Here is a 27,242-nt window from a genome sequence, read left to right on the forward strand (position 1 = left end):
GAACCTGGAGTCCTGGCTCCCAGGCCCCTGCTCTAACCACTAGACATCACCCCCAGAGTTGGGCAGAGAACCTGGAGTCCTGGCTCCCAGGCCCCTGCCTGCATAGGAAACTTTCCAGGCTCCTAACTTTGAAGCTCTTTGGGGGAGGGCTCAGACCAGCCCCATGGCAGGATGCTGCCCGACAGGGGACTCTGTCCCCGCCTAGCACCCAGGCAGAAGCGGACCTCGGGGGGGGGGGGCTGTCGGGGGTACCTGTGCAGTTGGGCGCCTGGTTGAGCGCGGACGTCCCGCTCACGGGCTTGCCCTCGGCCGTGGCGCACCAGCAGTAGCCTGTCTGTCTGTGGCACTGCACCTGGGCGGGACAGACGCACGGGCCGTGACCCAGAGGGGCCTTGGGGATGTTCGGGGGCAGCGCGGGGGCAGAATCCAGCCGCTCAGAAATTCCCAGGACAGGGAAGCGACCCCGCTGCCCCCCGAGCGCCCAGCCCCCCCATTCCCGTCCAGGCGCCCCCCGTCCTGCAGGGCACCTCCCCTCGGGGTGCTGCCTGGCAGGGCACCCCCGTGCCCAGCCCCCATGCCAGCGGGAGCGGCCGGGGCTACCCGCAGGGGATGTGGGGGCGCAGCGGGGGGTTCCCGTGCCCACCTCCTGCCGCAGAGACGAGCTGGCGGGGGGGCTCTCTGGGCAGGCTGCAGCGCACAGATGGACCCCAGGGAGGGGGTGGGACACGACCCCCCGTACCTGCAGGTAGGAGCCGTCCTCGCTGCACTCGGGGACGTAGGTGGAGTCCGCCTGGCGCCGGGCCTGGGCAAGGGCAGCAGCACGGTCCTCCTGGCAGCGGGTCAGGTTCAGGCCTGCGGGGGGAAAGGCTGGGGCTGGAGGGCACCGCGCGGGCAGAGGCCAGGCTGCCGGGGGCCCCGGGGCTGCCCGGCGAGGGGGACAGAGACACAAGGCCTCGGCCCCCTGCCAGGTGGGCAGAGAATTCCCGGGGCCAGGCCTGGGCCCTGCCCTCCCAGGGCTGCTGGGTGCCCCGGCCCGGCCCTGGCTCTACCTACTGGAGGGGTCCTGGGGGGCGCCCCCGCAGCGGGGGCGGGGCAGCGCTTCGAGGAGGGGCTGCTGGCAGCGGGCGCGCTGGAAGGCGCAGGGGGACTTGTACAGCTTCCCGTCAGAGGCGCAGACCGGGCGGTGGCGCTCGCGGGGGCACTGAGCCGGGCACGGCAGCGCCCGCTCCCGCTCCGAGATGAGAAACTGCGAGGAAAGGAGGGGCAGGGGGATGTGAGATGCCGGTACCCCCCCGACCACCCTGCACGGCCCCCCTCGTGCCCCCGACCCACCCTGCACGGCCCCCCTCGTGCCCCCGACCACCCTGCACGGCCCCCCTCGTCCCCCCGACCCACCCTGCACGGCCCCCCTCGTGCCCCCGACCACCCTGCACGGCCCCCCTCGTGTCCCCGATCCACCCTGCACGGCCCCCCTCGTGCCCCCGACCCACCCTGCACGGCCCCCCTCGTGTCCCAGACCCACCCTGCACGGCCCCCCCTCGTCCCCCCGACCACCCTGCACGGCCCCCCCTCGTGCCCCCGACCCACCCTGCACGGCCCCCCTCGTGCCCCCGACCAGCCTGCACGGCCCCCCTCGTGCCCCCGACCACCCTGCACGGCCCCCCTCGTGCCCCCGACCAGCCTGCACGGCCCCCCTCGTGCCCCCGACCACCCTGCACGGCCCCCCCTCGTGCCCCAGACCCACCCTGCACGGCCCCCCTCGTGCCCCCGATCCACCCTGCACGGCCCCCCTCGTGCCCCCGACCACCCTGCACGCCCCCCCTCGTGCCCCCGACCCACCCTGCACGGCCCCCCTCGTGCCCCCAGATCCACCCTGCACGGCCCCCCTCGTGTCCCCGACCACCCTGCACGGCCCCCCTCGTCCTCCAGACCCACCCTGCACGGCCCCCCTCGTGTCCCCGACCACCCTGCACGGCCCCCCTCGTGCCCCCGACCACCCTGCACGGCCCCCCCTCGTCCCCCAGACCACCCTGCACGGCCCCCCTGGTGTCCCCGACCCACCCTGCACGGCCCCCCTCGTGCCCCCGACCCACCCTGCACGGCCCCCCTCGTGCCCCCGACCACCCTGCACGCCCCCCCTCGTCCCCCCGACCACCCTGCACGGCCCCCCTCGTGCCCCCAGATCCACCCTGCACGGCCCCCCTCGTGTCCCCGACCACCCTGCACGGCCCCCCTCGTCCTCCAGACCCACCCTGCACGGCCCCCCTCGTGTCCCCGACCACCCTGCACGGCCCCCCCTCGTGTCCCCGACCACCCTGCACGGCCCCCCTCGTGTCCCCGAATCCACCCTGCACGGCCCCCCCTCGTCCCCCAGACCCACCCTGCACGGCCCCCCTCGTGCCCCCGACCCACCCTGCACGGCCCCCCTGGTGTCCCCGACCCACCCTGCACGGCCCCCCTCGTGCCCCAGACCACCCTGCACGGCCCCCCCTCGTGCCCCAGACCCACCCTGCACGGCCCCCCTCGTGCCCCCGACCCACCCTGCACGGCCCCCCTGGTGTCCCCGACCCACCCTGCACGGCCCCCCTGGTGTCCCCGACCCACCCTGCACGGCCCCCCTCGTGCCCCAGACCACCCTGCACGGCCCCCCTCGTGCCCCCGACCCACCCTGCACGGCCCCCCTGGTGTCCCCGACCCACCCTGCACGGCCCCCCTCGTGCCCCCAGATCCACCCTGCACGGCCCCCCTCGTGTCCCCGACCACCCTGCACGGCCCCCCTCGTGTCCCAGACCCACCCTGCACGGCCCCCCTCGTGCCCCCGACCACCCTGCACGGCCCCCCTCGTGCCCCAGACCCACCCTGCACGGCCCCCCCTCGTCCCCCCGACCACCCTGCACGGCCCCCCTCGTGCCCCAGACCACCCTGCACGGCCCCCCTCGTGTCCCCGACCACCCTGCACGGCCCCCCCTCGTCCCCCCGACCACCCTGCACGGCCCCCCTCGTGCCCCCGACCACCCTGCACGGCCCCCCTCGTCCCCCCGACCACCCTGCACGGCCCCCCTCGTGTCCCCGACCCACCCTGCACGGCCCCCCCTCGTGTCCCCGACCCACCCTGCACGGCCCCCCTCGTGCCCCCGATCCACCCTGCACGGCCCCCCTCGTGCCCCCGACCCACCCTGCACGGCCCCCCCTCGTGTCCCCGACCCACCCTGCACGGCCCCCCCTCGTGCCCCCGACCACCCTGCACGGCCCCCCTCGTCCCCCCGACCACCCTGCACGGCCCCCCTCGTGTCCCCGACCCACCCTGCACGGCCCCCCCTCGTGTCCCCGACCCACCCTGCACGGCCCCCCTCGTGCCCCCGATCCACCCTGCACGGCCCCCCCTCGTGTCCCCGACCCACCCTGCACGGCCCCCCTCGTGCCCCCGATCCACCCTGCACGGCCCCCCTCGTGCCCCCGACCCACCCTGCACGGCCCCCCTCGTGTCCCCGACCCACCCTGCACGGCCCCCCCTCGTGTCCCCGACCCACCCTGCACGGCCCCCCTCGTGTCCCCGACCCACCCTGCACGGCCCCCCTCGTGCCCCCGACCACCCTGCACGGCCCCCCTCGTGTCCCCGACCACCCTGCACGGCCCCCCTCGTGTCCCCGACCCACCCTGCACGGCCCCCCCTCGTGTCCCCGACCCACCCTGCACGGCCCCCCCTCGTGTCCCCGACCCACCCTGCACGGCCCCCCCTCGTCCTCCAGACCCACCCTGCACGGCCCCCCTCGTGTCCCCGACCCACCCTGCACGGCCCCCCCTCGTGTCCCCGAATCCACCCTGCACGGCCCCCCTCGTGTCCCCGACCCACCCTGCACGGCCCCCCTCGTGTCCCCGAATCCACCCTGCACGGCCCCCCCTCGTGTCCCCGAATCCACCCTGCACGGCCCCCCTCGTGTCCCCGAATCCACCCTGCACGGCCCCCCCTCGTGTCCCCAGACCCACCCTGCACGGCCCCCCCTCGTCCTCCAGACCCACCCTGCACGGCCCCCCTCGTCCCCCCGACCCACCCTGCACGGCCCCCCCTCGTCCTCCAGACCCACCCTGCACGGCCCCCCTCGTCCCCCCGACCCACCCTGCACGGCCCCCCCTCGTGTCCCCGACCCACCCTGCACGGCCCCCCCTCGTCCCCCCGACCCACCCTGCACGGCCCCCCTCGTACCCCCGACCCACCCTGCACGGCCCCCCTCGTGCCCCCGACCCACCCTGCACGGCCCCCTCTCGTGCCCCCGACCCACCCTGCACGGCCCCCTCTCGTGTCCCCGATCCACCCTGCACGGCCCCCCTCGTGCCCCCGACCCACCCTGCACGGCCCCCCTCGTGTCCCCGATCCACCCTGCACGGCCCCCCTCGTGCCCCCGACCACCCTGCACGGCCCCCCTCGTGCCCCCGACCCACCCTGCACGGCCCCCCCTCGTCCTCAGACCCACCCTGCACAGCCCCCCTCGTGTCCCCGACCCACCCTGCACGGCCCCCCCTCGTCCCCCAGACCCACCCTGCACGGCCCCCCCTCGTGCCCCAGACCCACCCTGCACGGCCCCCTCTCGTGTCCCCGACCCACCCTGCACGGCCCCCCCTCGTGCCCCAGACCCACCCTGCACGGCCCCCTCTCGTGCCCCCGACCCACCCTGCACGGCCCCCTCTCGTGTCCCCGACCCACCCTGCACGGCCCCCCCTCGTCCCCCCGACCACCCTGCACGGCCCCCCTCGTGCCCCCGATCCACCCTGCACGGCCCCCCTGGTGTCCCCAGACCCACCCTGCACGGCCCCCCTCGTGCCCCCGATCCACCCTGCACGGCCCCCCTGGTGTCCCCAGACCCACCCTGCACGGCCCCCCCTCGTCCCCCCGACCCACCCTGCACGGCCCCCCTCGTCCCCCCGACCCACCCTGCACGGCCCCCCCTCGTGTCCCCGACCCACCCTGCACGGCCCCCCCTCGTCCCCCCGACCCACCCTGCACGGCCCCCCCTCGTGCCCCCAGACCCACCCTGCACGACCCCCTCGTCCCCCCGACCCACCCTGCACGGCCCCCCTCGTCCTCCAGACCCACCCTGCACGGCCCCCCTCGTGTCCCCGACCCACCCTGCACGGCCCCCTCTCGTCCCCCAGACCCACCCTGCACGGCCCCCCTCGTCCCCCAGACCCACCCTGCACGGCCCCCCCTCGTCCCCCCGACCCACCCTGCACGGCCCCCCCTCGTGTCCCCGACCCACCCTGCACGGCCCCCTCTCGTCCCCCCGACCCACCCTGCACGGCCCCCTCTCGTGCCCCCGACCCACCCTGCACGGCCCCCTCTCGTCCCCCCGACCCACCCTGCACGGCCCCCTCTCGTGTCCCCGACCCACCCTGCACGGCCCCCCCTCGTCCCCCCGACCACCCTGCACGGCCCCCCTCGTGCCCCCGATCCACCCTGCACGGCCCCCCTGGTGTCCCCAGACCCACCCTGCACGGCCCCCCTCGTGTCCCCGACCCACCCTGCACGGCCCCCCCTCGTGTCCCCGACCCACCCTGCACGGCCCCCTCTCGTGCCCCCGACCCACCCTGCACGGCCCCCTCTCGTGTCCCCGACCCACCCTGCACGGCCCCCCCTCGTCCCCCCGACCACCCTGCACGGCCCCCCTCGTGCCCCCGATCCACCCTGCACGGCCCCCCTGGTGTCCCCAGACCCACCCTGCACGGCCCCCCTCGTGTCCCCGACCCACCCTGCACGGCCCCCCTCGTCCCCCCGACCACCCTGCACGGCCCCCCCTCGTGTCCCCGACCCACCCTGCACGGCCCCCCTCGTGTCCCCAGACCCACCCTGCACGGCCCCCCTCGTGTCCCCGACCCACCCTGCACGGCCCCCCTCGTCCCCCCGACCCACCCTGCACGGCCCCCCCTCGTCCCCCCGACCCACCCTGCACGGCCCCCCTCGTCCTCCAGACCCACCCTGCACGGCCCCCCCTCGTCCCCCCGACCCACCCTGCACGGCCCCCCTCGTCCTCCAGACCCACCCTGCACGGCCCCCCTCGTGTCCCCGACCACCCTGCACGGCCCCCCCTCGTCCCCCAGACCCACCCTGCACGGCCCCCCCTCGTCCCCCAGACCCACCCTGCACGGCCCCCCCTCGTGTCCCCGACCCACCCTGCACGGCCCCCCTCGTCCCCCAGACCCACCCTGCACGGCCCCCCTCGTCCCCCAGACCCACCCTGCACGGCCCCCCTCGTGTCCCCGACCACCCTGCACGGCCCCCCTCGTGTCCCCCGACCCACCCTGCACGGCCCCCCCTCGTGCCCCCAGACCCACCCTGCACGGCCCCCCCTCGTCCCCCAGACCCACCCTGCACGGCCCCCCCTCGTGTCCCCGACCCACCCTGCACGGCCCCCCTCGTGCCCCCGACCCACCCTGCACGGCCCCCCCTCGTGTCCCCAGACCCACCCTGCACGGCCCCCCCTCGTGTCCCCCGACCCACCCTGCACGGCCCCCCTCGTCCTCCAGACCCACCCTGCACGGCCCCCCTCGTGTCCCCCGACCCACCCTGCACGGCCCCCCTCGTCCTCCAGACCCACCCTGCACGGCCCCCCTCGTGTCCCCCGACCCACCCTGCACGGCCCCCCTCGTCCTCCAGACCCACCCTGCACGGCCCCCCTCGTGTCCCCGACCCACCCTGCACGGCCCCCCCTCGTCCCCCAGACCCACCCTGCACGGCCCCCCCTCGTGTCCCCGACCCACCCTGCACGGCCCCCCTCGTGTCCCAGACCCACCCTGCACGGCCCCCCTCGTCCCCCAGACCCACCCTGCACGGCCCCCCTCGTGTCCCAGACCCACCCTGCACGGCCCCCCTCGTCCCCCCGACCACCCTGCACGGCCCCCCCTCGTGTCCCCAGACCCACCCTGCACGGCCCCCCTCGTGCCCCCGACCCACCCTGCACGGCCCCCCCTCGTGTCCCCGACCCACCCTGCACGGCCCCCCTCGTCCCCCCGACCCACCCTGCACGGCCCCCCTCGTCCCCCAGACCCACCCTGCACGGCCCCCCTCGTGTCCCCAGACCCACCCTGCACGGCCCCCCTCGTGTCCCCAGACCCACCCTGCACGGCCCCCCTCGTGTCCCCAGACCCACCCTGCACGGCCCCCCTCGTCCCCCCGACCCACCCTGCACGGCCCCCCCTCGTCCCCCAGACCCACCCTGCACGGCCCCCCCTCGTGCCCCCAGACCCACCCTGCACGGCCCCCCTCGTGTCACTGGCCCAGGGTGCGGGGCCCTGGCTCTAGCAGCAAGGGGGCTGGGCAGAGCCGAGGGTGTTGCCTGTCAGCGCTGGAGCCGCCCCCAGGGAAGAGGGAGCCCTGGCCTGGGATACTTCATAGACCCAGCGCCCCCGCCCCGGGGCATCGCTCAGGCAGGCCCTGGCGGGGGTCCGAGCTCCCTGCGGGGGCAGGAGCCGATGGAACTAATTGCACCCCGGGGCCGTGGGGCCAGTGACAGCCGCCAGGTTTTCATCCTCGCGTGTCCCACGCGGGTGCCCAGCCCCTTAACCCTTGAGGTCCCAGTGGGCACGCGCCCGCTCTCCCCTGCCTGGCTTCCTTGGGGCCCTGGGGCACGGAGGAGTCAAGCCCCAGTTAGCGGGGGGGGGGGGGGGATCGAGGTGCAAGGGAAAAGCAGCACTTGTAAGAAGTCACAGCAGGGAGCCAAGAATGGGACCCAGGTGTCCTGCCCCCCACCGTCAGTCCCAGGGGCAGGGGCCCCCTCTCCCCAGGTCTGCTCCCACCCCCATGGGGCCAGGTTCTCACCAGTGGCCGCCTTTTCCCAGAGGAGACTTTGTGGGAAGAGCCGCAGCTGCCCGGGGTGCGGGCACCGGTACCCCAGCCCCAAGGCGCTGGGCCAGAGGGCGAGCCCCAGCCCCAAGGCTGAGCCCCACACAAGAATCCCCTCTGTGCGCCGCACACTGGGGGAGCCAGGCCAGCGCCTCGGGCGGCGTCACAGGCCTGGCGCAGACTCATGGGCAGGGCGTCGTGCATGCCTGGAAACCGGGAGCGCGTCGGCCTGGGCCCCTGCAGTCCCCGGGCCTTGGGTCCGCAGGGTGCCCGGCTGGCCGCTGTGCCGGGAGCGCTCCAGGCCCGGGTGTGTTGGGAGAAAGGGGGAAAGCTTGAGTCCCCCGGCTCCTGCTATCCCAGCCCCATGGATGTCCCTGGATCCCCACTCGGGACACAGCCCCCACGTGCGGGCAATGGGTCCGTGCCCACGCCCTGTCTGGGGGTGCCCCATGCCCCACAAGCTGGAGCCAGGTAACCTTTGAGCTCCCCCGGAGCCGGGGGGCTGGCTGTCCCCACACGCAGTGCCTGGCGGCCGGCCCCACGGCGAGGCTGCCCCGGGTCGGCAACGTGGGGCAGGCCCCAAAGACGTTGTTTTGGGTTCTCGGTTTGACCAATCGTGGCCATGACAGGCGCCTGGGTGCTGCCGTAGTACACCTAATAGCAATACAAACGGACAGCACCTGGCACCACGAGACCCCAGAGTCCTGAGTCATCCACTGCACCGGGGCTGCGCATTTAGGTGTATTACAGTAATACACCTACAAGCCATAAACATGGACCGGGGGAGGGGGGCAGTGGGGCGAGAGTCCTTCCATCCTCTCACCCCCCCGAGGGCCTGGGCAGCTGTCACGTGGGGGCTCTCCCAAGAAGCTCTGAGGCCCCCCAGTCTGGCAGTACATGAGCCCCTCCCGGGGCTGCTGGCTCCACTGTACAGTGGGGGAAACTGAGGCACGGAGCGGCTAAGAAGCCTGGCCACACCCACCCAGAAAGCCTGAGCCATAGCAGGGGTCCCGGCCACGGCACCCTCCTTCCCGTAGAACTGCTTCCAGGCCCCCCTCTCGCACCACGGCCCTGCCCCCTCGCCTCCCATCGGGGCAGCCGGGGGCAAGTCTCTCTCAAAGGGCAGGTCGGGCCTGGCCTCCATCCGGAGGGGTAAGCCGGCCAGAGCCCCCCACCCCGGGTGCCCCTCAGTCCTCACCCTGCAGCTCCACCCAGCGCTTGCCGTCCCAGCAGCAGAGCCGGGGGGAATCCAGCTCCCAGCCCCTGCCACTCGGCTGCCGGCAGAGCAGGGTCTGAACTCGGCCTCAGGCCCCGGCCCGTGCCAGCCGCCGACGGTGCCACCCCTGCTCCCCAGACAGACCCCCCCGGCGCCAGGCGCCCTGGCTGCGGTGGGAAGGGCAGAGCTGCTGGCAGGATGACGGGACGGGGACATGAGCCGGGGCGGGGGCGGGCGCGGACGGGCCGAAGCGCCAAACCCTCCTGCAGAGACGAGCCCCAGACACACGGCGCTTCCCGGCCCAGCGGCCTGCTCCAGCCAGGGCCCCCCCAATACACACACCGAGGTCTCTTCATCAAAGGCGCCTCTGAGCGGCCCAGACGTGACATCACTCCTCCCGCCTCCCCTAGGAGCTGGGACAGCTGGCACCGACTCGCCCCCCCAAGCCACCTCCACGCCCCCAGCTGCCAGCCCATCCCTGGCTGAGTCTGTGCTTCTCCCTCCCACACAGCAGACCTAGTCACTGCAAGCTGCTAGGGGACGTGATGCTGGTAGCAGCCCAGAGGCCGTGGGGATGGGCACGCTAGAAGAACCTGACTATAGAATGCCCCCCCAGCACAGCCCCTATTCATGGACCAGGCCTCCCCTTCCCAGTTCAGCTCCCTTGCCCACCCCACAGAGGAGTCACCCCCCCCCTTTGTGTCCTCCACCTTCCCAACAATACACCAGGGAGGGGCTGAGGCTTGGGCCTGCAGCATGCAGCAGCGCCACCGCTCAGCCACCCTGCCTCACCCACGGCACTAAAGCCACAGACGGCGGGGGGGTCGTTAGCCAGGGAAGCGCCCTGACCGCTCCCCAATAACCGCCCCTCACAGGCAGGCCGGGGCTGGACCTTTGCAGACCCCCACTCCTCAGGCAGCTGGCCAGAGCCGGGCATCACAGGCCGCCAGAGCCCCTCCCCGAGACAAAGCACCCCAACGCACCGCAGACAGGCCAGCGGGGAGCGAGGGGCCACGGCAGGGAAATGGCCCCGCAAGCTCGGCCCGGTAACCCCCACAAGTGGCTCCTCTGCCCCACGGCAGGGGAAGGCGACCCCCCGAACTCGGCAGGAAGGGAAATTCCACCTGGGGCGATCGGGGAGCCTCAGAGCCAGAACGGCCGCCCCGAGGAAGGGGATTTCAAACCCTGCCCGGCCCCACGGAGGATCCCTTCCTGACCCTGGCCAGTGGACGCCCTGAAGCATGAGATTTAGGAACATACGTGAGCCTCAGGGCTCCCCGCCCGCCTCCACTAGCACCCCCTGCTGCCTTCCAGTCCCCTCCAGCTCTCGCCTGATGTAAGGGGCAGAGGAGGCTGGAGGAGGGGCAAGGACATCAGCCCCCCTCCCCCGGCCAGGAGAGCGGCTAGCGTCACCCGCCAGCCATCTCAGTGTCATGGGGAGGGAACGAAAGCGTCTGACTCTGCCATTCACCAGGGAACCCAGGAGCCCTGGCTCCTGCTAGCCCTCATCCCTTCGCTGTACTGGGGTGATTGCTGCAGGAGCTGCTGTCCCACCCCAGAGGCAGCCGCATCGCAGCACCGGCTGAGGGCTCCTGCTGCCCCACCCCAGAAGTAGCCGCATTGGGTGAAGCTGGCCTGGGGGCTGAACCCCCTGTGCGGACACCTGCTTTTCCTGGCCGCTGCCCTGCGGTTCCCAGCTAAGCTCAGAGCCACTGGGCCCCCACCTGCCACTTGCGCCCAGGATCGTTAGTCGGGCGGTGGCTGGCAGCTCCTGTGAACTGGGCTGGGCTGCAGGCAGGTAGGGGCCCCAGCCACAGCCACGTTTCCCAGCCTGGGCCGTTCCTTTCGGCCCCCTCGTCTTCCCCCTCCCCCCCCGCAGCCTGAGCCCAGCCCCACGGCCCTGGCACGGGAACTCGCAGCTCCACCCAGGACCAGACCGGCTCGTCTCCCTCCGCATCCGGCCCCCCACTCGCACCAGAGCCGGGCACCTGGAGCCGAGCCGGCCCCCCGGGGCCAACTCAGGCTTCATGGCCGGGTCTGGCCTGGCGGGTAGGAAGGGAGGGCAGCTGCCTCCGTGAAGGTTTCCAGCCTCATGGCGCGGGCCCAGGGCCCCCAGAGCAGGGGGCAATAAACGGGCCCCAGCGACTCTGCAGATCTCGGCACTTTCAGGAAACCTGGCTCATGACTCTGGGCGGGCGAGGCCCCCAGGCGCCACTTCGGTACAGGGCCCCACCGGACCGCCCGGTCCCTGCCGCAGCTTCTCCCCCGCAGGAGGGCAAACCGCCCCCAGGGAAGCAGCAGCAGCGGGCGGCCCCTGCCCCTCGGCCGCAAGGCTGGGGAGGACACACCGGGCTAATGTGCCCCCCTTGGCCACCAGATGGGGGCCTGGCTGCCCGGGCAGCGGTTCAGGGCTTGTGCGGGTGGGTGGCTGGTGGAGCTGGCCCAAGATGGGGCTCACTTAGCAGAGAACTGGAGGCTTCTTCTGGGCCACCTGGATTCCATGACCCGTCCTGAGCCTCGGTTTCCCAGCTGTAAAATGGGGAGAATGAGACTGTGAGCTGCCAGGGGCAGCCCCTGAGGGACCTGGCCCCCCCGCTCTCTGCCAGGGGCAGCCCCTGAGGGACCTGGCCCCCGCTCTCTGCCAGGGGCAGCCCCTGGGACCTGGCCCCCCCGCTCTCTGGCAGGGGCAGCCCCTGACGGGACCTGGCCCCCCCGCTCTCTGCCAGGGGCAGCCCCTGAGGGACCTGGCCCCCCCGCTCTCTGCCAGGGGCAGCCCCTGAGGGACCTGGCCCCCCCGCTCTCTGCCAGGGGCAGCCCCTGAGGGACCTGGCCCCCCCGCTCTCTGGCAGGGGCAGCCCTGAGGGACCTGGCCCCCCCGCTCTCTGGCAGGGGCAGCCCCTGAGGGACCTGGCCCCCCCGCTCTCTGCAGGGGCAGCCCCTGAGGGACCTGGCCCCCCCGCTCTCTGCCAGGGGCAGCCCTGAGGGACCTGGCCCCCCCCGCTCTCTGCCAGGGGCAGCCCCTGAGGGACCTGGCCCCCCCGCTCTCTGGCAGGGGCAGCCCCTGAGGGACCTGGCCCCCCCCGCTCTCTGCCAGGGGCAGCCCCTGAGGGACCTGGCCCCCCCCGCTCTCTGCCAGGGGCAGCCCCTGAGGGACCTGGCCCCCCGCTCTCTGCCAGGGGCAGCCCCTGAGGACCTGGCCCCCCCGCTCTCTGGCAGGGGCAGCCCCTGAGGGACCTGGCCCCCCCGCTCTCTGCCAGGGGCAGCCCCTGAGGGACCTGGCCCCCCCCCCCCCCGCTCTCTGGCAGGGGCAGCCCCTGAGGGACCTGGCCCCCCCGCTCTCTGCCAGGGGCAGCCCCTGAGGGACCTGGCCCCCCCGCTCTCTGGCAGGGGCAGCCCCTGAGGGACCTGGCCCCCCCGCTCTCTGGCAGGGCAGCCCCTGAGGGACCTGCCCCCCCGCTCTCTGGCAGGGGCAGCCCCTGAGGGACCTGGCCCCCCCGCTCTCTGGCAGGGGCAGCCCCTGAGGGACCTGGCCCCCCCGCTCTCTGGCAGGGGCAGCCCCTGAGGGACCTGGCCCCCCCGCTCTCTGGCAGGGGCAGCCCCTGAGGGACCTGCCCCCCGCCCTCTGGCAGGGCAGCCCCTGAGGGACCTGGCCCCCCCCCCCGCTCTCTGGCAGGGGCAGCCCCTGAGGGACCTGGCCCCCCCCGCTCTCTGGCAGGGGCAGCCCCTGAGGGACCTGGCCCCCCCGCTCTCTGGCAGGGGCAGCCCCTGAGGGACCTGGCCCCCCCGCTCTCTGCCAGGGGCAGCCCCTGAGGGACCTGGCCCCCCCGCTCTCTGCCAGGGGCAGCCCCTGAGGGACCTCCCCCCCCCCCCGCTCTCTGGCAGGGGCAGCCCCTGAGGACCTGGCCCCCGCTCTCTGCCAGGGGCAGCCCCTGAGGGACCTGGCCCCCCCCCCCCCGCTCTCTGGCAGGGGCAGCCCCTGAGGGACCTGGCCCCCCTCCGCTCTCTGCAGGGGCAGCCCTGAGGGACCTGGCCCCCCGCTCTCTGGCAGGGGCAGCCCCTGAGGGACCTGGCCCCCCCCCCGCTCTCTGGCAGGGGAAGCCCCTGAGGGACCTGGCCCCCCCCCGCTCTCTGCCAGGGGCAGCCCCTGAGGGACCTGGCCCCCCCCCCCGCTCTCTGCCAGGGGCAGCCCTGAGGGACCTGGCCCCCCCCCCGCTCTCTGCCAGGGGCAGCCCCTGAGGGACCTGGCCCCCCGCTCTCTGCCAGGGGCAGCCCCTGAGGGACCTGGCCCCCCCCCCGCTCTCTGCCAGGGGCAGCCCCTGAGGGACCTGGCCCCCCCCCCCCGCTCTCTGCCAGGGGCAGCCCCTGAGGGACCTGGTCCCCCCGCTCTCTGCCAGGGGCAGCCCCTGAGGGACCTGGCCCCCCCCCCCGCTCTCTGCAGGGGCAGCCCCTGAGGGACCTGGCCCCCCCCCCTCTCTGCCAGGGGCAGCCCCTGAGGGACTGGCCCCCCCCCCGCTCTCTGGCAGGGGCAGCCCCTGAGGGACCTGGCCCCCCCGCTCTCTGGCAGGGGCAGCCCCTGAGGGACCTGGCCCCCTCCCCGCTCTCTGCCAGGGGCAGCCCCTGAGGGACCTGCCCCCCCCCCCCGCTCTCTGGCAGGGGCAGCCCCTGAGGGACCTGGCCCCCCCCCCCCCCGCTCTCTGCCAGGGGCAGCCCCTGAGGGACCTGGCCCCCCCCCCCCGCTCTCTGGCAGGGGCAGCCCTGAGGGACCTGCCCCCCCCCCCGCTCTCTGCCAGGGGCAGCCCCTGAGGGACCTGGCCCCCCCGCTCTCTGGCAGGGGCAGCCCCTGAGGGACCTGGCCCCCCCACTCTCTGCCAGGGGCAGCCCCTGAGGGACCTGCCCCCCTCCCCGCTCTCTGGCAGGGGCAGCCCCTGAGGGACCTGCCCCCCCCCCCCCCCCGCTCTCTGGCAGGGGCAGCCCCTGAGGGACCTGGCCCCCCCGCTCTCTGCCAGGGGCAGCCCCTGAGGGACCTGGCCCCCCCGCTCTCTGCCAGGGGCAGCCCCTGAGGGACCTGGCCCCCCGCTCTCTGCCAGGGGCAGCCCCTGAGGGACCTGGCCCCCCCCGCTCTCTGCCAGGGGCAGCCCCTGAGGGACCTGGCCCCCCCGCTCTCTGCCAGGGGCAGCCCCTGAGGGACCTGGCCCCCCCGCTCTCTGGCAGGGGCAGCCCCTGAGGGACCTGGCCCCCCCGCTCTCTGCCAGGGGCAGCCCCTGAGGGACCTGCCCCCCCCCCCCCCCGCTCTCTGGCAGGGGCAGCCCCTGAGGGACCTGGCCCCCCCGCTCTCTGCCAGGGGCAGCCCCTGAGGGACCTGGCCCCCCCGCTCTCTGGCAGGGGCAGCCCCTGAGGGACCTGCCCCCCCCCCCGCTCTCTGGCAGGGGCAGCCCCTGAGGGACCTGGCCCCCCCGCTCTCTGGCAGGGGCAGCCCCTGAGGGACCTGGCCCCCCCGCTCTCTGCCAGGGGCAGCCCCTGAGGGACCTGGCCCCCCCGCTCTCTGCCAGGGGCAGCCCCTGAGGGACCTGGCCCCCCGCTCTCTGGCAGGGGCAGCCCCTGAGGGACCTGCCCCCCTCCCCGCTCTCTGCCAGGGGCAGCCCCTGAGGGACCTGGCCCCCCCGCTCTCTGCCAGGGGCAGCCCCTGAGGGACCTGGCCCCCCCGCTCTCTGCCAGGGGCAGCCCCTGAGGGACCTGGCCCCCCCCCCCGCTCTCTGCCAGGGGCAGCCCCTGAGGGACCTGGCCCCCCCCCCCCGCTCTCTGCCAGGGGCAGCCCCTGAGGGACCTGGTCCCCCCGCTCTCTGCCAGGGGCAGCCCCTGAGGGACCTGGGCCCCCCCCCCCGCTCTCTGGCAGGGGCAGCCCCTGAGGGACCTGGCCCCCCCCCCTCTCTGCCAGGGGCAGCCCCTGAGGGACCTGGCCCCCCCCCCGCTCTCTGGCAGGGGCAGCCCTGAGGGACCTGGCCCCCCCGCTCTCTGGCAGGGGCAGCCCCTGAGGGACCTGGCCCCCCTCCCCGCTCTCTGCCAGGGGCAGCCCCTGAGGGACCTGCCCCCCCCCCCCGCTCTCTGGCAGGGGCAGCCCCTGAGGGACCTGGCCCCCCCCCCCCGCTCTCTGCCAGGGGCAGCCCCTGAGGGACCTGGCCCCCCCCCCCGCTCTCTGGCAGGGGCAGCCCCTGAGGGACCTGCCCCCCCCCCCCGCTCTCTGCCAGGGGCAGCCCCTGAGGGACCTGGCCCCCCCGCTCTCTGGCAGGGGCAGCCCCTGAGGGACCTGGCCCCCCCACTCTCTGCCAGGGGCAGCCCCTGAGGGACCTGCCCCCCTCCCCGCTCTCTGGCAGGGGCAGCCCCTGAGGGACCTGCCCCCCCCCCCCCCGCTCTCTGGCAGGGGCAGCCCCTGAGGGACCTGGCCCCCCCGCTCTCTGCCAGGGGCAGCCCCTGAGGGACCTGGCCCCCCCGCTCTCTGCCAGGGGCAGCCCCTGAGGGACCTGGCCCCCCCGCTCTCTGCCAGGGGCAGCCCCTGAGGGACCTGGCCCCCCCCGCTCTCTGCCAGGGGCAGCCCCTGAGGGACCTGGCCCCCCCGCTCTCTGCCAGGGGCAGCCCCTGAGGGACCTGGCCCCCCCGCTCTCTGGCAGGGGCAGCCCCTGAGGGACCTGGCCCCCCCGCTCTCTGCCAGGGGCAGCCCCTGAGGGACCTGCCCCCCCCCCCCCGCTCTCTGGCAGGGGCAGCCCCTGAGGGACCTGGCCCCCCCGCTCTCTGCCAGGGGCAGCCCCTGAGGGACCTGGCCCCCCCGCTCTCTGGCAGGGGCAGCCCCTGAGGGACCTGCCCCCCCCCCCGCTCTCTGGCAGGGGCAGCCCCTGAGGGACCTGGCCCCCCCGCTCTCTGGCAGGGGCAGCCCCTGAGGGACCTGGCCCCCCCGCTCTCTGCCAGGGGCAGCCCCTGAGGGACCTGGCCCCCCCGCTCTCTGCCAGGGGCAGCCCCTGAGGGACCTGGCCCCCCCGCTCTCTGGCAGGGGCAGCCCCTGAGGGACCTGCCCCCCCCCCGCTCTCTGCCAGGGGCAGCCCCTGAGGGACCTGGCCCCCCCGCTCTCTGCCAGGGGCAGCCCCTGAGGGACCTGGCCCCCCCGCTCTCTGCCAGGGGCAGCCCCTGAGGGACCTGCCCCCCCCCCCCGCTCTCTGGCAGGGGCAGCCCCTGAGGGACCTGCCCCCCCCCTCCCCCCCCGCTCTCTGCCAGGGGCTCCACGCTCAGCCGCAATCCCTGCACCGAAGCGAATTGCGCATCGATAATCGACCGGCGGCCGCGCTATTTTCCGTTTCCTTCTGGCAGCGGGAGCCGGCCCCCCCGCCCCCCAGCTGTGTCAATAGCCCGCAGCCACGGCCGCCCCGGGGGCCCTGCAGCCCCAGCCAGCAAGGTCAAACACCCGGCTCTGGTTAGTCGCCTTCCCTGCCTCCCGGGGGGCCGCTGAGCCTGCTCCTGGGGTCTCAGGCGTGTGCATCTGCCCCCCCCCTCCCGCTGCTAGTCCCAGGCCCTGCGGCTGATCCCCCCCACGCTGCCTCCCGGCGCCTGCCAACACACACAGCCGGGCCCAGCCAGCTGTCAGCCGGGGGGAATTCGTTAGGGCCCTGCCACCCGTCAAAGGGCCATTGTGTCCCTGCCACGCGCCGCCCCGCCCCCGCCCGCCGCGCCCCAGACAACAAGGGCCCTCGCTGTCCACGGCCGCCCCGGGAAGGGCAGCAGGCTGAGGGGACGGGGGCAGGGCGGGCAGCTAACCCTGGGGGCTGAAATGGGCGCAGGCTTGCAAAGGAAACGGGAGACCCCCCTCGCCAGGCAGGGCCAGTGAAGAGGAGGGTGGAGTGTTCACAGCCAGACCTGACGGGCAAACCCCCAGCCCCCTATGCCAGAAGGGGGGCAGCAGGGGGAGCCCAGCTGGCGGGGGCTGCGGGTGGGGAGCGGGGGGCACCGGCAGGACTGGGGGGGGAAGGGGCTGACGGTGGAGAGTGAGGGCACTGGCAGGACTGGGGCGTGCAGGGCTGGGGGGGGCTGCGGGTGGGGAGTGGGGGGCACTGGCAGGACTGGGGCGTGCAGGGCTGGGGGGGCTGCGGGTGGGGAGTGGGGGGCACTGGCAGGACTGGGGGGGAAGGGCTGGGGGGGCTGCGGGTGGGTAGTGGGGGGCACTGGCAGGGCTGGGGGGTGCAGGGCTGGGGGGGCTGTGGGTGGGTAGTGGGGGGCACTGGCAGGGCTGGGGGGGCGGGGCTGGGGGGCTGCAGGTGGGGAGTGGGGGGCACTGGCAGGGCTGGGGAGTGCAGGGCTGGGGGGGTTGCAGGTGGGGAGTGGGGGGCATTGGCAGGGCTGGGGGGCGGGGCTGGGGGGGCTGCAGGTGGGGAGTGGGGGCACTGGCAGGGCTGGGGGGGCGGGGGCTGCGGGTGGGGAGTGGGGGGCGGGGCTGTGAGGGCTAGGGGGCTGCGGGTGGGGGGCACTGGCAGGGCTGGGGGGGCGGGGCTGCGGGTGGGGAGTGGGGGGGCGGGGCTGGGAGGGCTAGGGGGCTGCGGGTGGGGGCACTGGCAGGGCTGGGGGGGCGGGGCTGCGGTGGGGAGTGGGGGGCGGGGCTGGGAGGGCTAGGGGGCTGCGGGTGGGGGGCACTGGCAGGGCTGGGGGGGCGGGGCTGCGGGGTGGGGAGTGGGGGGCGGGGCTGGGAGGGCTAGGGGGCTGCGGGTGGGGGGCACTGGCAGGGCTGGGGGCAGCGGCGGTGGGGAGTGGGGGGCACTGGCAGGGCTGGGGGGGTGGGGCTGGGGAGTGGGGGGCGGGGCTGGGGGGGCTGCGGGTGGGGGGCACTGGCAGGGCTGGGGGGGCTGCGGGTGGGGAGCAGGGCTGGGGGGCTGCGGGTGGGGGGCACTGGCAGGGCTGGGGGGACGGGGCAGGGGCTGCTGGATCTATCGCACTGCGGCCCCCTGTGCTTTTGCCCGGTTGCCCTGGGCAGCCTGGGGGCTACGCGCGCCCCCATGGAGGGTCCCCTCCCGCCAGACCCTGCCTCCCCCAGGCTCCATTGGCAGCTCCCAGCCCCATGCACCTGCTGCCCCCTCGGAGTCTATTCGCCCCCGGTGCGTGAGGGCCCCAGCGGGCCGGGGGGCTGGGGGAGGTGCGGGGGCTGCAGCAGGGAGGGGTTCGGCCAGCACCGGGCTCCCTGGGCGAAGGAGAAGGGGGCAGGTGACCCGGCCCCCCCGCGTTCCCTGGCACCTGAGGCGCGGGGGCTGGGGGTGCAGGCTGGGGGCTGCGGGTGGGAGTGGGGGGCACTGGCAGGGCTGGGGGCGGGCTGGGGGGGCTGCGGGTGGGGAGTGGGGGGCACTGGCAGGGCTGGGGGCGGGCTGGGGGGGCTGCGGGTGGGGAGTGGGGGGCACTGGCAGGGCTGGGGGCGGGCTGGGGGGGCTGCGGGTGGGAGTGGGGGGCACTGGCAGGACTGGGGGCGGGCTGGGGGGGCTGCGGGTGGGGAGTGGGGGGCACTGGCAGGACTGGGGGCGGGCTGGGGGGCTGCGGGTGGGGAGTGGGGGGCACTGGCAGGGCTGGGGGCGGGCTGGGGGGGCTGCGGGTGGGGAGTGGGGGGCACTGGCAGGGCTGGGGGCGGGCTGGGGGGGCTGCGGGTGGGGAGTGGGGGGCACTGGCAGGGCTGGGGGGGCGGGGCTGGGGGGGCTGCGGGTGGGGAGTGGGGGGCACTGGCAGGACTGGGGGCGGGCTGGGGCCTGGCTGGCAGCCCCCTCACACCCTGCTCTGGCTCCTTGGCTGGGGGCCCAGGACAGCGAGTTCATTGCCGGGGGGCAGGGCCGCCTGGGTGGGTCCCGCAGCCTGTGCTGGAAAGGGGAGGGGGGAATCCGGCTCCCACCCCCTCCCCAAGTGCCTCCTGCCCCGCCCTGCACCGCCGGGTGGTGGAGCCCACCGGGCTGGGGTCTGTTGCTACCCCGGCTGTATTCGGGGGACCCCAGCACCCCACCCTGTGGGGGGCTCTTCCCAACACAACAGCCCAGTCCCCCCAGCAAGGTTTAGATTCTACCTCCCCTCCCCCACGGGCTGTAGCCAGGTCCCTGCCCCATGGATGCAATAGAAGGGGATTTGCCCCCTCGCCGCAGCTAGCCCCCCCGGCCCGGAGCAGCGGGCGAGAGGGGCGCAGGACGTGTCTGCCAGGTTGGCCTGGGGACGAGGCTGCCTCGCCCCAGCCCTGGGGGGTGGGTCCCTCGGCCGGCCTGAGCCGACGCTCCCATGTGCGCAGCCTAGTGGCTAGTGCACGAGTGGGCTCTGCAGACCTGAATTCTTTTCCCAGCCCTGCCGTTAAGGGACCGCAAGCGACCCCAGGGCAGTTCTGTGCCTCAGTTTCCCTGATCTATAGAAGGGTGCTGCCCCCCTCCGTAAGTCACCTGGAGAAGCGAGTCCGACCTGGCTGGGGGAGGGGTCGGGTGGGAAGGAAGGACGGGGACAGGCGATGGAGAAGCCAGGCAGATTGACTGGATTGCCCCCTCAAGCGTTAGCCAAGACCAGCGCCCCTGCCCTGTGCGGGGCCTAGCCTGGTGCCAGCCTCCCCCCCAGCCCGCTGGCTGCCATGGCAACAGCCTGACTCCCCAGACCCCTCACTGCTCTGCTGGGGGGCCCAGCCCCAGGCCAGACCCATTCTCCCCCTGCCTCAGGCGCCCCCAGAGCAAACCGCTCCCTGCTGCCCAGGGGGAGGGGGACGGTGTCAGCGGGGCCTTGGTCCCAAGTCAGGCCCCACAGAGTGCACTGGGGGAGGGGGGCCTGCTGTGGAGGCCAGCAGAGGAGCCAGTTCTGGGCTCTGGGAGGCAGCCTCAGTTTCCCCCGTCCCCTTGTGGAGCTGCTGGCCTGAGGCAGCGGGAGAGTGTCAGGCAGAGAGGCCAGGAGACAGGCCTGTGTTGGGAGGGGAAAACCAGCGGGGGCAGGTGGGGGGGGCCCAAGCGTGTTCATTAGGAGCCTGAATATGGGGGCGGGGGAGTTGGGAAGGAAACTGAATATTTGAGATTTGAGGCAGGGGATCAAATTTACACACAAAGCAAAACACTCGTGACCCCCCCGCCCCCGAAAACGGTTCCCTTCCAGTCGGAGACGAGGCCCATGGAAGCGTTTCCAGCCCTCCTGAAACGCTCTGCGGTCGGCTCTTCCGGCGAGAGCCAACCGAAACCCGGCGCTGCCCACAACGCCGGGAATATTGCAAAATCCCCAGCGTGGAACCAGGACCAGCCCCTGCCCCACTTCTGCAGGGGGGCTGCCCAGATGGGTCACTGGACGACGCCCCAGCCAGCTCTAACTTCACACAAACCAGCCAACTCGCGCCGTTCTCCCTGGGCTCGCCCTAGCATGACACCTGGGGGCAACTGCCCCCAGCTATGGCCCCGCAGGTAAGAGCAGGGACAACTGCCCCCAGCTATGCCCCGCAGGTAAGAGCAGGGACAACTGCCCCCAGCTATGGCCCCGCAGGTAAGAGCAGGGACAACTGCCCCCCAGCTATGGCCCCGCAGGTAAGAGCAGGGACAACTGCCCCAGCTATGGCCCCGCAGGTAAGAGCAGGGACAACTGCCCCCAGCTATGGCCCCGCAGGTAAGAGCAGGGACAACTGCCCCAGCTATGGCCCCGCAGGTAAGAGCAGGGACAACTGCCCCCAGCTATGGCCCCGCAGGTAAGAGCAGGGACAACTGCCCCCAGCTATGGCCCCGCAGGTAAGAGCAGGGACAACTGCCCCCAGCTATGGCCCCGCAGGTAAGAGCAGGGACAACTGCCCCCAGCTATGGCCCCGCAGGTAAGAGCAGGGACAACTGCCCCAGCTATGGCCCCGCAGGTAAGAGCAGGGCCGAGAAGACCGGGAGGGGACAGCGGCTTTCCGGTATCTAAGGGGGCAAACTCGTTCCCCTTGGCCGCTGAGGACAGGAGCAGCCAGGAGGCTTAGGTTGGACACGAGGAAACGCTTCCTGCCTGTCCGGGGGATGAAGTCACCGGAATGAATCGCCGGGGGTGTGGAGTCTCCATCCCTGGAGGTCGTGCAGAGCAGGTTGGACAGACCCTGCCCGGGCCAGTCTAGGTGCTGGGTCCTGTCGAGAGGGCAGAGGCCGGACTCGCCCTACGCTGCTGCGCTCAGCAGCACGAGGTGGATTTCGTGGTGGCATCTCCCCATCCCCACTTCTTGGAGGGTTCTGCGGTAGCCAGGTGGGAACCTGAGTGACAGCTGGGCAGAAGTTGGACTTTCCCTTTCCCAGGGACACTGGGATTACCCAATGAAAACGGGGGGGGGGGGGCAGTTTCTCTGCCCCCAACCAACCAAGAACCCCGCCCTGGCTCGGGGCGCTGGTCGGTCCCCACCTAGACCCGTGAGCGAGCGTTTGGAGAGGACCCGGCCCAGGGCTGCCGCGCCGGGATGTGCCGAGATCCCTGAAACTCATTTTGCTCCCCCCGCCCCAAGGTGGAACCGACGGGCTGGGGAAGCCACGTGCCCAGCAAAGGGGCTTGCTCTGCGGGGACGCTGATGGAGTCGGCGCCTCAGCCCCCCGCAGCCTGGGGCCTTGCCAGACAGCGGGAGCCCTGGGGGGTGCTGCATTGCATGAAGGTGCGGGAGGCAGCTGGCCAGTGCACTCAGCCCCGAGGGGTCATGTCTCAGCCCTCAGCTGCCCGGCCCCAGGGCAGCCTGCAGGGGGCGCGCCGACCTGCCCTGGGCAGAGCTGCTGTTCCAGCCCCGGGAGCCCAAGTCACTTGCCAGGCCCAGGCCTTACCGATCGATCGATCGCCAGCCAGGCCCTGGGATGGCTCAGGCCCCGCCATGCGAGGCCGGGGGGGGGGGCTGGCGGCAGCACCGGGCCAGGGAGCTGCCCCTCCGGAGTTTGGCCCGGATGGAGCGTGCTGCCCGCCTGGCGCTCGCCGCAGCGTCTGAGCCGAGACCCCCGATCCCACGTAGCGGCTGCTTCAGCTTCGCCTCCCTGCCCGCGGCCCCCCCCAGCCACTGCTTGGAACCCCCCTGTGGGGTCTTGTCCCTGCGCCTCGCTTACCCCGGCCCCATGCTTGGCCTGGGCCGCCACCCGCCGCGTACGTCGGTGCCCAGGCAAAGCGGAAAGCAGAGCCCCTCCGGGCAGCCGACCGGCCCTCACTTCCCGCCACCACCTGGATTTCCCTGCCCGGCCCACTCGGCAGTCACGGGGCAGGGGCGCGGTGGGGCCCAGGGGGCGCTGGCTGAGTGGATACCATCGCCCCCGTTAGCCACAGTGCCCTGGCTCTCACGGGCCCCCTGGGGGACAGCCGGACCCTGCCGTGGGGCAGAATAATCGGGTCACCCGCAGCCATCGCCTGCCAGAGAGAGCAGGACTGGAACCTAGGGCCTTCAGCTCTCGTGCTGAGCCGCCACTGGGGCTCTCCTAGCAGGCGCAGCAGTAGGCTGGTATCCACTGTGGACTAGAGGGCAACGCGGCCCCCAGGGCTCTTACCACGTAGGAAAAGCCCCTCTGAGAAGGGCCCCCCACGGCAGCGATGGAAAGATCGTCCCTCCGTGGTGACCCGCTGCCTCCACGCAGCAGGGGCTGCTGGTTAGAGCTGCGGCCCAGGAAACCCGGGCTCTCAGGTCTAGCCCTGCTGGGTGATCTAGGGCCAGTCACTTACCGGCCCTGCGCCTCAGTTTCCCCTCCTACTCGTCCTCTGGTCTAGTTGGACGGGGAGCGCTTTGGGGCAGGGCTCCCGGGCCCAGCAGGACCCACCGGGGCCATAGGAGGAGCTGGATTCCAGGTGGACACAGACCAGCCAGCGAGAGATTCATCACCTAGAGCTTTGGGATCCAGCCGGAACAGACCCAGGTGTGACGTAGTGGGGGTACTTGCTGGGCTGTGGTGACCCCTGCTGTCTGGAGCAAGACCCAGCAGGGAAAACCTCGCTAGGCAGAGGTAAGGCCAAACTGGTTGAACCAGTGGCCAGACACCCCCCATGGAGAGGAACAAAGGAAGGTGGATGCTGCCCTGACTGCGGGGGCAGGGCTGCAGGGGAATTTAGTTGTTACTGGGGGAGAGCATGGAGGAGAGCCTAGGGAGAGGAGCTGGAGTTTAGGGGCCCAGTCTCCCCCCAACTCAAGGGGGCCTGAGGCATCCTAGCCCAGTTCTGTGACCAGATTACATCTGTGCTGTGCTGTATCCTGGAGAGGCAATAAACTTCCTCTATTCCACTGGCTGGTGCAGTCTGTTTGTGCCATCTCGGGGTGCAGGAGACGGGGAACCCCCAACACGCCGTCACACCAGGGAACCTGGGCAAAGGCAGCCCTCCTTTGACAGAGGGGGAAACTGAGGCACAGCACGTGACTGACTCCCCAGCCAGTCACAGCAAGCCCTGAAGTTGGAGCCCAGCTAGAAGGTCCCTGTCGCTCGAGTGACGTACTGGGGGGTGGGCCGAGGGGTCACTGGCTCCGAGCTGTGGCTGTAACCCTGCTGATCCCCGCTCGGGTTCACCCCCCTGGCGCCTGGGAGCGTCGCTCCCCCCGCAGCACTCGAGAGCCCGGGCGCCTCACGGCGGCTGCGGTCCCCGAATGGGAAGGGCCCTCGCGCAGGGCCGAGCCCGTCTCCCTCCCTGGCAGGCGTCAGCCCAACCTGAGCTCAACCCCCAGGCAACAGCCCAGCGCTTCGCCCCGACAGGCCGCATCGTCCCCACGTCCAACCCAAACCTCCCTGCGGCCACGGACGTTCCCTAGAGTCTCCCGCCAGCCCAGGGGTGGAGGCACCAGAAACCGGAGCAGGCGAGGCAGAGCCAGCGCCCCAGTCAAGGCCCCCAGCCGGGGAGCAGGGCCGATTCTAACCAGCCCCTCCATGGCCATGTCCCGCCAGGGTCTCAGAGCCGCAGAGGAGCGCCGAGACTTGCACCTGCTCTCCTCCCGCAGGGCAGGGCAAAGAGGGCCCCCTTAGGTATACAGGGAAACTGAGGCACGGAGCTGGTGGAGAACCCAGGTGTCCTGGCACCCCCGCTCCCTTGTTAAGGTTCCCCGGGGCCTGGCCCAGCGCCCACGTGGAGTCCGGGCTAAACCGGGGAGCCCCAGGGCCATGCAGAAGCTGGGGACGGGGGAAGGAGACTTGCGGGGGCTGCTTTGCCAGACAACTGGGGTGATGCTCAGGGCGGGGAGCTGGCTACAGAGGAGCAGGGTGACGGGGTCTCTTCCCTCCCCCCTCCCTACAGCCCCCCTCCCGTCCCTACAGCCAGAACCCAGCCCCCCTCCCTACAGCCCCCCTCCCGTCCCTACAGCCAGAACCAGCCCCCCTCCCGTCCCTACAGCCAGAACCCAGCCCCTCTCCCTACAGCCCCCTCCCGTCCCTACAGCCAGAACCCAGCCCCTCTCCCTACAGCCCCCTCCCGTCCCTACAGCCAGAACCCAGCCCCATAACCACGCTCCCCCACAGCTAACCCCAGCCCCCACCCCTACAGCCAGACCCCCAACTACACTCCCCCGCCCATGGGCGGCCCCTATTCCCCTACCTGTTTCCTTTTGCCAACCCCTGCGCTCTCCCCACCCCAAGGTCTCGCCTCTCCCCACAGAGCCAGCCCCCCATTCCACCCGCTTACCACTCTCCTCCCCACATGAGCCCCCCAGGACCCCTTACCGGGGATCGGTCCCATCGCAAAGGGGCCGCCAGCGCGGGGCCGCCCAGCAACAGCCCCCAGAGCAGGCAGAACATGGCTTGGGGCGAGGCAACCCCCAGAGTCCGCTCCGGGCGCTGCCCCAGCGCCGGGCGCCCGGGTTATAAAGCCGGAGCGATCCCCCCCCCGCATGTCGGGCACTCCAGCGACTCGCCAGCCACGTGGAGACCGGGCAACAACAGCTGGGCAGTGAGCCACGCCCCCTTTGGGCGCAAGCCACGCCCCTCACTCCTTTGCCACGCCCCTCCCAGCTGATTCCCTCCCCAGGGCCGCAGCCTCGGCTTGGCGGGGGGGGACAGTCCCAGGATTAATCAGCCAAGGCGGGGCAGGTGCTGGCTTGTAACCTCCCAGCCTCTGCCTGCCCCACACAGATGCCTGCAGCCCCGAACTAGAGCGTGTGTGGGGACCCCCTTCGGATCAGAGCGGGCAGGGGGCACAGCCAGGCCTGGGGCCGCCGCCAGCTGCCTACACCTGCGGGGACAAAGAAACAGGGCCCCGCTCAGACCGGTGCATCCCCGAGAGCCCTGCAGCCTTCCAGGGCGGGTCTAATCCTAGGGGCTCACATGCACACCTAGAAACGAGAGCGGCCTCAATTCCTAGCGCTGGAGATGCCGGGAGGCTGACCAAAAAAGGTAACCTACAGTGCTGCAGTGGGGGGTGCAGGGCCAGGGCTGTTTTCTTGCAGCAACTGCTGTGCAGAGACAGACTTAATCACGGGGCTTTTCTTAAAGCCAACCTCCCAACAAGCACCCAAGAAAGGCCACTACGTACTTGGCCACCAGCTCATCCAGCAGCAGGGAGTTCCAGGGGTGAATCCTGCCTCTTGCAGGAACTGAAAACGTCTCCCTACAATTTTAAACGTGCTGCCTGTATACTGCCTTACTCTTGAGGGGTAGGCGCTTAGGCCACATCTCCACTAGGAAACTATTTTAAAATAACTACGTTAAAACTCCCGGAACTCCGGGGAAACCTCGAAATGAGTCCAGGCGCCCCGACCGTGGACGCGCTCCCTCGCCCTAGCGCCCCAGGGAGCACTGGGGAGTGGTTATTTCGAAACAGCAGCAGTGGAGCGCCCACACTAACACTGTTTGGAAATTAGCACGAGTCCTGAGAAAAGCAAGCCAAGCACGCTGGGCCCCGAAGAGCAGCCCAGACCCTTGAAGGAACAGAAGTGCTCAACCTTGGACTCCTCCCCGGGGCTGGGGCCAGGGCCACTGGCACATTTTTAGGGGGGGGAATTAAGCTATGAACCAAGAGCTGTCTGTTGTTCAGGCCCTCTGGGAAGACAGTGGCGTCTAGTGGTTAGAGTGGGGGAGGCCTTGTCAGTAAGGCCTCCTGGGATCTGGGGGGGGGGGGGGCGGAATGAGCGTCAGGGCTCCTGGGTTCCAGGCCTGCTTCTGAAGAGGGGAATGGGTGGTTAGAACAGGGGTGGGAGAACACCCCCTATAACCAGGCAGCATCTGCTGGGCTGCCCCTCCTAGTGGCCGTTCAGTGCCAGGGGCTCCAGGGCCTTCAAACCCGGCGGGGTCCCCGGGCCATGGGAAGGGGAGCAGCTTGGAGTTACAGCCCCCACCCAAGCTTTGCTCCGGCCCAGGTGTCGCTGGTCTGATTTCTTCAGGGACCACAGCCCCCCATCGCCCATGCGTGACTGACCATCCCTAGCAGCCCCTGGACCCACCCTGCCACAGCCCCCCGCTACTTGTTTGACAGGTGGGGGGTGAGGGGGGGAGAGGCCACTGGTGCCTGGGCCGAGCCTGGGGAGAGGCCGGGAAGCAGGTTGCTGCTGCTGAGCCACACATCAGGGATGGCTACTACAAACCGCCCCTGGAATACTCCAGGCAGGGACTGGGCCATGTGTGTCAGTGCATCAAGATGCAGCCGCTTCTGGGGTGCAGCCATGGGGGACGGTTTATACAGGGATCCTGGCACCAGCACGGAGATGCAACAGCCCGACGGCTTTGTCTGGGGGAGGGGGGCGCCCTCTAGGGAGGCCCCTGCCTTTCTGCTCCTGCCCTATAGAGGAACAGTGGGGCAGCCTGCACCGCTGGGGAGAGCTGTGCCCCCATCCTCCAGCACACAAGCAGGCCAGCGTGGCAGGGTTCATGGCAGCAGGCACTAGGAGACCTGCCGAAACACAGCCCCAGCGCTGGGGCCCTCGCGTTATCGCCTCTCAGCCACGGCGCAGGCACCCCCCCCACACACACACTAAATCCTACTGGGGGGAGGTGAGGGCTGTGCTCCACCCCAGAGGCGGCTGCAGAAAAACTCGCTGCGGCAGGGCAGGGTGGGTGGGAGGCAAGGCAGCTCGGTTCTAGTCCTGACTGGGCACCCCTCTTCCCCCCGCCTTCTGCCTCAGTTTCCGCGCCCCTCCTTTTTTCCATGAAGCCAGTTCCGCTGCAGGAACTGAAGTGGTTAACGCCCACTGTGAGTGGCTAAGCCTAAGCACTCAGGAACCAGGGCTGCCCCGCACCCTGCTACCTACCGTAATACCCCTCAGCCCCCTCCCCGCCCACCCACCCT

At 72.6% G+C, this 27,242-nt stretch overlaps 1 protein-coding gene across 4 annotated transcripts in view; it reads right to left on the bottom strand.

Annotated features, from left to right (window-relative positions):
- The window catches only part of LOC142825303 (SPARC-related modular calcium-binding protein 1-like), a 41,222-nt gene extending 13,997 nt beyond the window's left edge, over positions 1-27,225 (bottom strand). Inside the window, exons 1-4 of one of the 4 annotated variants that reach the window (XM_075917200.1) lie at positions 24,686-27,225; positions 1,054-1,246; positions 740-852; positions 253-352 (exon numbers count right to left, since the gene is read on the bottom strand). In XM_075917200.1, the coding sequence (XP_075773315.1) occupies positions 253-352; positions 740-852; positions 1,054-1,246; positions 24,686-24,760 (481 nt within the window). In that variant the 5' untranslated portion in view covers positions 24,761-27,225. Of the gene's footprint in view, positions 1-252; positions 353-739; positions 853-1,053; positions 1,247-7,810; positions 8,196-24,685 lie in introns of those variants that run through there. The other 3 variants (XM_075917197.1, XM_075917199.1, XM_075917198.1) reach the window with 3 other exon arrangements.
- Positions 27,226-27,242: the final 17 nt, after the last annotated feature.

The sequence above is a fragment of the Pelodiscus sinensis genome, unplaced genomic scaffold (assembly GCF_049634645.1).
Source record: "Pelodiscus sinensis isolate JC-2024 unplaced genomic scaffold, ASM4963464v1 ctg62, whole genome shotgun sequence".
Classification (NCBI taxonomy): Eukaryota; Metazoa; Chordata; order Testudines; family Trionychidae; genus Pelodiscus; species Pelodiscus sinensis.